Source organism: Camponotus floridanus, unplaced genomic scaffold (genome assembly GCF_003227725.1).
Source record: "Camponotus floridanus strain SB8 unplaced genomic scaffold, Cflo_v7.5 scaffold129, whole genome shotgun sequence".
In the NCBI taxonomy this organism is placed as follows: Eukaryota; Metazoa; Arthropoda; class Insecta; order Hymenoptera; family Formicidae; genus Camponotus; species Camponotus floridanus.
This window is the reverse complement of record NW_020229247.1, coordinates 253,599-266,750: the sequence shown is the minus strand read 5'-3', so window position 1 is coordinate 266,750 and position 13,152 is coordinate 253,599. Positions and strand designations below refer to the sequence as shown.

The 13,152-nt window shown below is 30.8% G+C and overlaps 3 protein-coding genes across 6 annotated transcripts in view; 1 reads left to right on the top strand and 2 right to left on the bottom strand.

Moving 5' to 3' along the window:
• Positions 1 to 732: 732 nt before the first annotated feature.
• LOC105258708 lies at positions 733 to 4,185 on the bottom strand. Of its 2 annotated transcripts, XM_011270157.3 has the most exons (5): positions 3,699 to 4,185; positions 3,169 to 3,416; positions 2,350 to 2,495; positions 1,514 to 1,632; positions 733 to 1,151 (listed from the first exon to the last, which is right to left on the bottom strand). In XM_011270157.3, the coding sequence occupies exons 1-5, from the start codon at positions 3,754 to 3,756 to the stop codon at positions 1,147 to 1,149; spliced, it is 576 nt and encodes a 191-aa protein (XP_011268459.1). In that variant the 5' UTR covers positions 3,757 to 4,185; the 3' UTR covers positions 733 to 1,146. The 2 variants fall into 2 exon arrangements, with proteins under 2 accessions (XP_011268459.1, XP_011268458.1); XM_011270156.2 differs by lacking the exon at positions 733 to 1,151 and having other exon boundaries at positions 1,158 to 1,632.
• Positions 4,186 to 4,879: 694 nt separating this feature from the next.
• LOC105258707 (probable enoyl-CoA hydratase, mitochondrial) lies at positions 4,880 to 8,251 on the top strand. Its single transcript, XM_011270155.3, has 7 exons — positions 4,880 to 5,064; positions 6,510 to 6,716; positions 6,855 to 6,979; positions 7,070 to 7,274; positions 7,746 to 7,865; positions 7,991 to 8,058; positions 8,136 to 8,251. Exons 1-7 carry the CDS (start codon positions 4,965 to 4,967, stop codon positions 8,199 to 8,201), a joined length of 891 nt encoding a protein of 296 aa, XP_011268457.1. The 5' UTR covers positions 4,880 to 4,964; the 3' UTR covers positions 8,202 to 8,251.
• A 297-nt stretch (positions 8,252 to 8,548) lies between these two features.
• The window catches only part of LOC105258706, a 28,516-nt gene continuing 23,912 nt past the window's right edge, over positions 8,549 to 13,152 (bottom strand). For 2 of the 3 annotated variants that reach the window (XM_011270151.3, XM_011270152.3), the window contains exons 2-3: positions 10,682 to 11,208; positions 8,549 to 10,278 (exon numbers count right to left, since the gene is read on the bottom strand). In XM_011270151.3, coding sequence (XP_011268453.1) covers positions 10,091 to 10,278; positions 10,682 to 11,141 — 648 coding nt within the window. In that variant the 5' untranslated portion in view covers positions 11,142 to 11,208 and the 3' untranslated portion in view covers positions 8,549 to 10,090. The remainder of the gene's footprint in view (positions 10,279 to 10,681; positions 11,209 to 13,152) is intronic. The other variant, XM_011270153.3, reaches the window with a different exon arrangement.

Below are 13,152 nucleotides of genomic sequence, written 5' to 3'. Positions count from 1 at the left end.
ATTTCAATCTCTCTTATTCTTAAAGCATATTTCATTTAATTTTTTTAAAGAACTGATATGCTCCTTAAAGACAAACTTAAAGAAAAACTTTATTCAGCTACACACAATAAAATTAAAATATAAATATATATATTGAAATTTTATTAAAGCTAGCGCGACAGAAAAAAATCAGCTGGTTAAATTAATATTTTCTAAAATGTTTTTTTCCCTCAGATTTTTTTTACAAATCATTAATATTCTAGCATGTTGTTATTAGAGAAGAACAACATATAGTGAACTATTCTCGATTACAAGTAATGTTTCCAGACGGTTCTATTCATTTATTAAGTTCATTCGCGAGGTACAATCGCCCGAGAGAAGCATTCGACTAGAAAGAGAGACAAAGACGCGAAAAGCGACGAGACGGAGACGAAACGAGGGATTCGTTCCACAAAGAAGACTTTAAATTATCCCGAGCATATCCGCCTAGATTCGACCATTGCAGTCTCTCGACTATAATGCGGTTTTATATTTATATTTATGACGTATTATTATGAAATGGGATTTGCGGTTTCACGTTTCTATGCACAATCACCGATACCGCTTCATTTCCTGCATAATTATCATCGTGACCTTGTACGATTGTAACGATTGTATCACACAGAAATATAGCCGTATTGTTACGATTTCACTGACAATAGTCATTTTAAAGTTTCAAAAATTTTTAAAAATCGAAAATTGAAATTTAACGGTTTCTAAATCTCATATTAATATCTTGCAACAGTTGCTAAATTAATTATATATTGATTAATAGATGTCAATTACATAAATGAGACTTGATGTAAATTTCCACATGTATTGTTATCTGCAAAGGCTAGAGATTATCATTGAATTATCGCATGTTACATATCGTATTTTTGGAGTAGAAATAAAGCCATCCTTATGTATATACACGCATACCATTCCTGCATTGCATACAAATTAAGAATTAATGCACGATTGCATTACGATTATGAAATGATACATCCACATTCGAACGGTTAAATAATTTATTCAAACAAACAGTGTAACAAACAACGGCAACGATAGCACAAAATGCTAAATCATTTCATTGAATCGATGATGTTCACTGGCAAGATTTAGCAAAACAAAATCCAATGATTGTTTTTATCCTGAAATCAATTCGAACACGTGTTTTTATTGTGCGACAATGATCACATTCAGCAAGCGCAAATTAAATCAATTTTTTTTAGAAAAAAAGAACTTAATTTAATGAATCTCAAAATATGACAAAGGTAATTGTTGTTATCATCAATAGTTGCGTTTGTTGAACGTGCTCAGTGCCAGAGAAACTATAGAATTTGCGAAGAGACCACCAGATTGTGCCAAACTTATGAACGACGAAATTATCAGAAAATTTGTGAATGGTAATTATACCGGAAGTTTGACAGAAAGAAAAGGGCAAAATGTATATTTTTAATCCTTTATTATAGCTAGCACATACTGGTATCTCACAATTCGTCGTTTGTCTTACGATATGCTTTCTGCGGGATGAAAACAACTTTGTCGTCATAGCTTTCCACATATGCCGCCCTTTTCCTCCTGTCCCTTCCTGGATCGGCGTCAACGAGAGCTATACTCGATCTAGTGGTCCTAGAAAAATAAAAATATATTATTATTATTATTATTATTATTATAGATAAAATATAATTTAAAAATTATCATCTCGAGAAATTCTTTCACAAACTAGAAATTAATTTTTCTTTATATAATAATAATTTAATTTAATTATAAAGTTATTAGAAACTGAATATTAATAATCATAGCAAAATAATCTTGAGAAACAAATAGAATTATCAAAGTATTATCTCTTATATAAGTTTCTAATATAAGTCTAGTTCAATATATTATTAATTTATATTAATAATTAGAATTTTATATTATATATATATATATTTTACAATTTTAACATGAAATATCTCAATATATATATTGAGATATTTCATGTTAAAATTGTAAAATAAATTAAAAAGAAACTCCAACAAAATTACAGTACCCTAATGACTTAGGATATTTCTTCGTTTAATTTAATTTTTACACGCTCTATATATAAAATTATAAAAGAAACAATACCGTATTTAAGACAATCCATATATAAAGCATCATATAAACTTTTATTAGAATATTTAATAGAAATTTTTCATAAATTAGGATGATAATTGGTGATATTCTTTACATAATTCACTTCATGTACTGCAGAGAAAATCAGTTATATCTCTATTAAGCTTATGAATAATTGAAAACACGCGATAATAGCACAACACTCTCATATCGAAAGTGAATTAATGACAAGATAGCCTGCAATTATACCTTCTCTTGCTTCCATTTAAATTCGCCGTTACCGTGAGATCACGCGGCTTTGAGAAGTCGCATTCTAACGTAAAAGCAGCATCACCCGGTGTCAATAACTCATCATCGTGCTGAATGACCACAACATTGCTGTATTTTTCTCCATTCTGATACCAAAATTTAAAAAAAGACGAAAAAGATATCAGATAAATATCCACTAAATATTTATTTATTCTAAAATATTATGTAAATTATTTATTAATGAATAAGTCAAGGCGAGAAATTATTAAGAATTAAAGAGAGAGAAAGAGAGAGAAAGGGCTGATATTTTATTGAATGTAGCAAATGTATAATTAAAAATATTTTCGATTTATTTTAAAACTGCGATAGTTTTAGAAAATGTTATGTGCGGATATTTTTCAGTTCCATTATTTATTAAAGTCATGAATAAAAATGAGAGAGAAATCTAAGAAATTAATTAAAAAATAATATATGTTAAAAAATGATGTATGTACGAATTATTATCATTGTACTTATTTTCACTGATTCTTTATTATTGTTTATTGAATTGTATTTTAAACTATACATTATATTTTATATTATATTATAATATAAAATATTATATTTTATATATCAATATAAAAATAGATAGATAAGTGAGAGAATGTCAGCTGTTAAAAAAACTGTGAAATGAAATTAATTCTATTCTAAAAAAAATAAACATCATTATTTTGAAAAATTCTTTATCGTAAATTTTAAAAGAAAATTTTTTTGTTAATAAGATATATTTAAATGAATGATATATTTAAATGATGGCATATTTAATGCACGTTTACTTACCCTTTCGGTGTCGCATTTGTTCAAAGGGATACTCATAGTGAAACTTCTACCGCGAACTGGATCGAGGAAGCAGGACGGTTCTCTGGAATAAAAATTACCCTGAGTGTAGATCACTCCTGAAAAATCCTCCGTTGTCCTGAGCTCCACGGTCATCTTTTCGGCGCCGCACCGCAACCCTACGCGATCGTAGCCTTCGGTGGATGCACCTATCTGCATATCTTTAGACAGGTCCTGCTGCCAAATTTCCTCTACAATCATATACTCAGAATGATTAAAAGAACTCTTCAAAAATATACAATCAACATTATACTATTTTAATAGTAACATTTATTATTTAAATAAAAATGTCAAAATAGTATAAAGATTATTTTTAAAATAAAATGTTACAATTAAAAAGCGATTTTAGTGAACAAACTGATGTGATCAAAATAATTTTCAATGTAACTTTTATACAAAATATCTTCTATATATAATATATTATGTATCTTTTTTATATAAAATATCATTTTCAAATAAATAGGTTTTTTCACCTGCGTATCCTTTAAGTTTGACGTTTGTCAAGACGGCGAGCAGAAGAATTGCACGCATGATGCCGATAGAAACGGTAAGCGCGAACGAACGACCGTGAACTGACGGTAAATTCAAGTTCGTTCAATGTCGAGGTGCCGTCTGCCGTTTTATTACCTGTCCGCAGATGAACTCCCCCTTCCGAATCAAATACTTTCACCGCTTAAACGCGTGACAGAAAAGCGTCCATTCTCACTTTTTTTTCTTTTCTCTTTACGTTTCAGTCATAGTCATCGTACGCATCATCGATCACGGTTGCGGATCGTTGATCCGGAACTGCAGTTTTTCGCGCCGTTTCTTGTAAATTCGTGCAATCAATTTGATTAAATCAGTTTGCGAGAAGATAAACTCTGCTCTTTTTTTGCCTTTAAAAAAAAGAACTCTAGAAGAATTATCTATTATTGGATATGCTTTACAACAATTGTTACGCGCACTTAAATATGCAATACACACACACACACACACACATACACATGATTATAAATTTATTTTATGATTATAAAATTATTTTAATTTATAAAAATTCCTCTTTTGAAAAAGATTAAATATACAATCTTTTATCATATAAAGTAATTTCTCTCATCATATAAAGCAAAATAAATAAAATTTATATTTCCCTGATAAAGCGCAGTATGAAATTTTTTGATATATTGTGAGATAAATTCTATTAATCTTTTAATTATCAAAAATGTTATTTGTGACCTAAAATTGGAAAACTTTAGTTTTAATGTTATAGAAATTAAAACTTTTGCATTAATTTCGTATTTGTTTATGTGCCGCATGATATAAATAAATTATTAAAAATAAAAAAATTATAAAGATATTAGAGATAAAATATTACAGGGAAGCAAACAATTGAATAAATAAAAGGGCAAAATATTAACAAGAAAAATCAAATAATATTAAAATAAAATGACAATTTTACATTCTCAGTAAAAGTAAAAATACACAACGATTGGTCAAATGACTGCCTAATCAGTAAACTGAATAATTAATCAAATGGCTAATCAACAAATAATTTCACATTGAAAAGTCGCGTTTCGTCCTTAATCAATATTTAATAATAGCCTACAATTTAATAACATATAACGGATTTGAATTTCTTCGTGCGCGCGTTTGGAAGAGAATCAGTAACATTTCTGTAGTGAGAGTTGGCAAGAATGACTATGCTATCATTCACGAGACGAGTTTAATGTCGACATTTATCTATAAGTGCCTGAACTATCAACATGTCTGCCAGTCGTGTGTCACAGATTCTCTTCTCACGCGTGTTGCAGGCAACTCGAAAGCCGCAGCATCTCGTTACACCTGTCATCAGGTATTATGCCTGTAAGTACGAATAAAGAGTAGATTCTTTCTCTCGCTAGCCGTCAAACATCGAGATGTTACTGCGCGGACACCCGGTATAATCACTGGCTTCTGCGCTATTCGTTCATTATCAGTGGGTCGACAACTTGTTTTCGATTACTTTTTTTCTTTTTTTTTTTGTACATACACTGTATCAATCGATCATATATTAATCCAAACTGTTTACGTGACTTTTTATGACATTTCGCATTTAAATTTATGCAGATTGTTTTCCTGCTGTGTATTGCATGATTTTCAAAGGAAAATTTAATCACCTGTTATATGCTTGCGTGTAAAATTGTTAATTCTCATTACATCACAAAATGCAGATGACTTTAAATTACAATAGAAAGTTACTTTAAATTCATATTTATGTATTTTAAAAAAAGAAATTTGAAAAATCTCTCCTAATGATTTAATAAAGTATACGATACATATATACATATATTTGTACATATGTGCATATATATGTACATATATTATAACGCCGACACTCAAGGTTAATTAGAATTAAATGTATTACTGTTTCGTTATTTTTCCTTGAGCTAGCAAAAGGCTTTTAACACTTTTCAGCTTGAAAAATATTTCGATTTAAACGAATGTTTAAAAGAAAAATTACGCACGATTTTTTATGCAATTGTGAATGATTAAGGACGAATGTGTTTATTTATCTGCAAATGATTGCTTATTTATTTTTTATTAAGTGCCTAATCAAATATTGACAGATTGTAGCGTGCTCCAAATAATATATATCGAATGCATTTTTTCATTCCTCTGCCGTAATATTTTATTTAAATATAATTAATTAAAATAATTTTTAAATGCGCACTAATTATTTGTGAATTTTATATGAAACGAGTTTATTTCATGTTATAGTAATAATATTATATTAATAATCTAATATTTTAATAACATCGCTTTAACAATACTTTTTAGCTACAATTTGCAATAAACAATATAAATCAATTTTCTATCGTGATAATACCATTGATATTTATAACATGAAAGCTCCTTAGCACTCCTTAGCAATTTTATATATCAGTGTAAGTCTACTTATATAGCGGTAATTCATCTATTTGCTCATCTATCTATTTAATTAACTGCCCATGATATTATTTCGAAAACTCACAAAATATCTACGTTAATTTAAAATAAGAAAGACTTATATACAAATAAATTTTTTCGTATATATTCTGTAGATATAGTTTTCCTAATAAAAATATAAAAAGATTTGTACCGCTTATAAAATATTAATTTAATATTTATCTTTTTTAATTTATTATAATAATCACACACAACTAAATAATTTCTTATAGAATTCCTTGTCGCGAAAATTGTTATAAAAATATATATATTTTTGTGTTTGAATTGTAGCTTTTATTTCTTAAAATAAATAAATTTTAAATATTTTAAAATTGGATCCACAGGTCAAACTGGCAACTATGAAAGTATTAAGACCGAAATTGTGGGTGAAAAGAAGAATGTGGGTCTTATCACTTTAAACAGACCAAAAGCTTTAAATGCTCTATGCGATCAATTGATAAAAGAAATAATTCACGCTTTAGAACATTTCAACACAGATTCATCGATCGGTGCCATTGTCATTACCGGAAGTGAAAAAGCATTCGCTGCTGGTAAGATCACACGCGAATTTTATTCTATTATAAATCTTTATAGTAATTCTTAATTATCTTATCACAACTATAATAAATTATTTCAGTAATATTAATATAAATCTTATATATATCTAATTTATATGATTTAATTTATAGGTGCTGACATCAAGGAAATGAAAGATAAATCATTCGCTGAAAATCTGAAAAGCAACTTCATAGATAGCTGGCATGACGTTTCCAAAAGCAAAAAGCCTTTAATTGCTGCTGTAAATGGTTACGCTGTAAGTAGTGCAGCTTTTCTCCGCAAAGTATTACTGGAAATAAATATGAATAAATCAATTCGCTGACACATTCTTCGCTTTCGATCGCAGTTGGGTGGCGGAAACGAGCTCATGATGATGTGCGACATTGTTTACGCCGGCGACAAGGCCAAGTTCGGTCAACCGGAAATTGCAATCGGTACGATTCCGGGAGCGGGTGGTACTCAGAAACTACCCAGATTCATCGGTAAAAGTAAAGCTATGGAAATGGTGCTTACTGGTAATATGATTACTGCGGAAGAAGCTGAGAGAAGCGGTAAGTTTGTGTATTTTAGGATGGATCAGGTTTACTATAATAAAAAAAAATTTGAAAAAAAAAAAAATATATATATATATATATATATATATATATATATATATCTATATATATATTTTTTTTTTTTCAAATTTTTTTTTATTATAGTAAACCTGATCCATCCTAAAATACACAAACTTACCGCTTCTCTCAGCTTCTTCCGCAGTATATATATATATATATCAGTGAAAATGATCGATTCAATGATTTTATAAAATTTGTGGTAATCTACAAAATTATATAAATATGTTAAATTATATGAATAATTCTTCATAATATTACTAATATTCCATATATATTGTATTCTAAAATTATTTCAATAATTAAGAAAAATAATTTTATCTAAAATAATTATTTTTTTACGTCAACATATGTATATTATGGATTCAAGACTTTGAAAATCCTACTTTCCTATCTTCCTATCTTTTTTAGGTTTGGTCAGTAAGATTTTCCCACCTGATAAAGTGGTCGGAGAAGCGGTAAAGTTGGGTGAGAAAATCGCATCTCACTCACAATTAGTCGTTTCATTAGCTAAAGAGGCTGTTAATGCTGGTAATTAAAATTATTTGAGAAATTATTTATCTTAGAAACTCTATTCACGTGTGTCGATTTCTGTAATTTAAATTTATAATATGTATATTTTGATTATATGTATAGCTAATTGTATTTAATTTTAGCATATGAAACGACTTTGCAACAAGGACTTGAATATGAGCAGAAATTGTTTAACAGTACTTTTTCTCTGGTAAGCTATTTGCACATATATCTATATACAAAAGAAACTTATAAATTTATTAACATATTAAAATGTGAATTTTCCAGGCGGATAGAAAAGAAGGAATGACAGCTTTCCTAGAGAAACGCCCGCCGAAATTTACGAATGAATAATCCTCCCATATAATGATGATATGCAAGATAAAAAGCAAACTTTTATATTTTTTGAAGTATATTTTTTATATCGCATTTATATATATATATATATATATATATATATATATATATATATAAGATCCCCCAACTAAATATATATTTTCTTTCTATCTCTATTAACTTGTAACTGACATGGCGCGATCAGGTATTTAACCGCAAAGAAATTTTAAAACATTTATATTGTTTGTCAGTTAAAGATTAAACAGAAAGTATTACCTATTACATTTGTTAGAAGATATATATGTCAGCAATAAACTTTTTCGCAAGAAAAATAAATGATGTGTGTATGTTAAGAACAAGCGTAATATCTATAAGACTTTTATTCGAGTATATTACTGTTCTTATATGATGTGGAGTTCGAACATGATACATTTAAAGCTTATAATATATAACGTTGCAGTTAATATTAAAAGGAATAATTATTATAATTATTATTATTATCGTAATAAAGGATGGGAGGGATACAACAGTTGATACAAGTAAGAATGTATAAACTGTTATCGCGAATAATATCTCTAATACTAGTGAGATATCTCGAAAAACGATAGGAACAATAGCGCGTTTCATAAACATCAATATAGCTTTAAAACTCAAGTGTATAATGAAAAATATGATGCGTTGTACTTAAACGACATAATTCACAAGTTCCTTACGTATAAGTGTATATATATTTCTCCAATAAATCTTAAAGTTGTAAATTTTCGAACTGGTAAAAAATACATAAAAAATATCTTACTTTCGAGTTTTGTGTTACAAAAAGCCGATATCAAATCTGATTTTATTAGTAAGAAAATCGACAAGGTTTTTCGGGTATATGTCTTAACGATGTTGACTAGCTAATATCTAATCGGCGCGCACGCGTACGTACCTCTTTTACGCTTAATACCGATCACCTACAATTGCCTTCTCCGCGTTCTTATGTTAAGAAAAAATAAAACTAGCTAAACTCTTAAATACTACACACGTGGCCGTGTCACTGCCTTCGTTTTCTACTCTTACGTCTTTTTTAAGTACATGTCAGAAGATGAGAGTTATATACGTTATACCGGGCACATCGAGCATTACACATTTTAAATCAGAGAGTTTTAAGAAGTTCCCCCGATATATTTCGAGAAAGAGTGTATATGTGCAACGGATAATCCCTACATAAATCCGTTCAGATTGCATCTTTTTCTACTCTTTATTTTCTTTTTTCTCTTTTTCTCTTCGAAGCTTGAATATGTAAATTTTATTTTAAATGCAAAAAAGAATACAACTAAAAGAAAATTATATTTGCACAGAATATTTTTCTTCTAATACCTCCGCTAAGATACTTAATTAGGAATCGAAGGCTCTAAAAAAATTTTTGTTTTTTCAAAATAAGTACATCCTCCTTTTTTGCATTTATACATTTTCTGAATTCTTAAATTACTTTTACTTATTTTAAAATTTTAAAAAGATATAAGTTACCTGTGCTTTTCTTCTCTTCGACCTCGGCATTAGTTATATCTCATGATATGTCATGATAGAACATGATAAAAATGCTGGTTCGAAAGGTGTCATCACGCTCTTTTAATGTATCGTATAAAAACGTATGGCGCTTAGATTTGAAATTTGTACAGCATCGATTGGTCCTCGGTCTTGTTGTGTGATCGAATTTTGGGAACCTCTTAAAATTCGACGGAGAAGAATCACCTCGGGAGACAGGGGGATGAGGGACAGATGGAGATAAGTTGGTTTTTATGTATATCACAGTTGCAAGCTCTGCTTCGTTAACTACGCTGGTAAAAATTATCAAGATGACGGAGAATATAAAGTATCGGTACGCTCTCTCTTTGCGTCGATTGCTCTTGGATAAATCCGCAGATTTATCGTTTATTGCGATTCTTCATGGTAAAGCGTCTCCAGAAGTTGCCGCTCTTCTTCGTGGGCGTCGCGGCCGGCGCCTCATATGCGTAGGACTCGTCGTCCGTGTCCTGGGCACTGGGCGTCTCCCTGGTCGGCGATCCCCCGTGTCCCGAGTCCCGATCTCCGTCCGTTCCATTTTTTTCCAAACCTGAAACACGTTATAGTTTTATATGAATATATAAAGAGAATTTGAAAAACATAAAATCTAATAAAGATTTTGTTTCATGAACGTAAATAACGTTTCTGTATTAATTTTATTTGAAAAAAATATTAGACTTATGAAATATTTGATGGAAAAGAAAGAAATATATGAATTTTTTAATGATATTTAAAGTCTCTCAATATTCTCTTTACTTTTTGTATAACATTTCCTTTAGGGAAATAAATTTCATTACATTATTTGCAAACTTATCTCGGAAATCTTGAAATAACTACATGAAAGTTAATGAAACTGCTAGTCTTAAATATTTTGCCGTTAAAAATACATAAGGATAAAAAAATAAGAAGCGTCTATGACGCATTTAATTTCAAATAACGGACAAATTTCTTACCGCCACCGCGCAACATGTCGAGGAACGTGCTCTCGGCGTTGCCACGCGTGCGTCCCTGCTTCTGGGACGGCGTGCCGAAGCTCAGGCTCTGGATATTGATCTCCGCTTTGAGCTGTTCCGGTGGTATGTCGTCCACGCGAAACTCGTTCGGGTCCTCGACGAAAGCCTGCTGCAGATCACGCATGATCTTTTTGCGTATAGTCTTCTTCATCGACAGGTGCCGCTCCAGGTGTTTAACGTCGCTTTCGGTCAATGTCTTGCTGTTGTCGCGGCGACGCGACTTCTTCTTCTTGCTGTTCTTCGGGCTCTCCTCCTCGCCCGACGTGGAACCAACCGACACGGCGCTGTCGTGACCGGGTGCCTTCTCCTCGGCGTGGCCACGTGTATCCCATTTGCTGCCGAAGCCGAAGATATCTCGCAGATGAGGGATGTTCCGATCCACGGTCTGTTGTCTCGCCATGCCTCTTCGTGGGTCCTTTGGATGGCAAGAATCGCCCTCAAGACTCCTCTTCTCCTTTAGATTTCTTCTGAAAAGATAAATTTCGAAGAATTATGAAGTGGAAAATATATTGTGCGGAAAGAATTGAGACGCAATTTTGGCGGTCGCTTCATTTCTTGAAAAGGAGAGAAATGTCGGCGCGAAAAATATCACCTTCCGAAATAATAAAATTCACGAGGACGGGCGATCCTCGAGATCGATATCGCGGGATTGCACGCCCACATTTTTCCTTCTTTGTCATACTTTCTGAAACAAGGAGCCTTTCGATTTCATTGCACGATCATGTCTTCCGTTGCAACATCTACAAAGATTCGATCGCGAGATCATATTCTTCACATATGCATTTATGTGAGAATCTATTTCTCTTTGCTCTCTTTCTGCATTAAAAAAAAAGAGGTTTAAAATTTTCAGATAAAAAGGAGGAATTACAATAAAATACAAAATAAACGAAGAACAGATTTCTTTGAATGATCTACTTGAGACGACATAAAATTCTCTAACGTAGATTAAATGAGAATAAAAATTAGATGCATAGCATTATTTTTTTATAATTATATTTTCATTATTTTATCATTTTATTTATTATATTATTTTATTTTTTATAATTATATTTTTATTATTTTATTATTTTATATCATAAATTCTCAAATATTTAATAAATAATTCAACAAATAAATTCAATATTCTTATAGAATCGAATGAGTAAATAAGCTGTATATGAATAATGAATAAAGAAATGTATATTTGAACGATTTTACTTCGAGAAATTAAGCTTACATGGAACGATTAGACTGTAATGACTTCAACTTGTTTCTCTTATCTCATAATGAGATTTCCAAAATTGGCACAGATCAAGATGCGCAGCTCAAACCCAGAGAACGTGGGTGGGAACCGATCGCTTTTATCATGTAGACCAACTTCGAGGCGCGGTGGTGATTAAAGTCGTCATGGCTGTTTGCGCTGTCTGACGCGGCTTGCATACTTTAAATATTGTTTCGCGACGATGAGTGTGTGTACACGAAGTGGTGACAGCGACAGATTATCTTCGACTAGCCATTCTCCGGTTTTCCGTCACCGCCGACGCGTTTTCCGATTCGACGAGAACTCGTTTACAGAAAAAAGCCATCGACTAGCATCGCGTATTGTAAACCACCAGTCAGCCGCGACCTGCGACCCACGAGCTATAAATCGAGCCTCGTTTTCGTGTAATCGACTTTCTAATATTAGGGTACTCGAGATAGAAAGTTCGAACAATAAAATCTTTTTCGTTACTTTCACTTATAAAGTTTGATGAAATAATACATTGTAAATATTTAAACGCGATATAAATATTTTCGGAGTACTAGAAGATAATCTGATAGCTAAATCTGGTCAAAATATCAAATCGAAATATCGATTGAAAAGTTAAATAAATAATAGTTTCATGTTAAATTTACGAGAGCGCTTAATTACGAATCAACTAGATTTATCATCATATGAATTGTGATACTGGTGATGTATCTCTCCTTTAATATCTGAACATCACAAACCAATGTCACTGCCATAATTTTCAATGTTATACGTGAGTCACTTAATCAGGCCTCGTTCTGCATCTTGGGAAATCATGTGTCGTGCACGCCGAGTATTTTAATATTTACGTAATCGCCTAATCACGCACTCACGTAATTATCTTTGACTGAAAATAGATAGACGGACAAATAGTAATTTTTATTTCATCGAGAAATAAATGTAAGCGATTGTACATATGTACTTTTTCATAAATATTCCAAAAATTCTATTTCAAAGATACAGATTTATTTCCAGACTAAAGCTATTTTAATTATGATTACTGATTAATCTTTAACAGAGCAATCTTGAAAATTGAATCAAAAAAACGAAATGAGATAAAAATTTTAAAATTAAATCTCAAAGAGATTAATCTGACGAATATTTAACTTTCTCGTTTTTTAAATTTTAATCCCTTTTTTAAAGT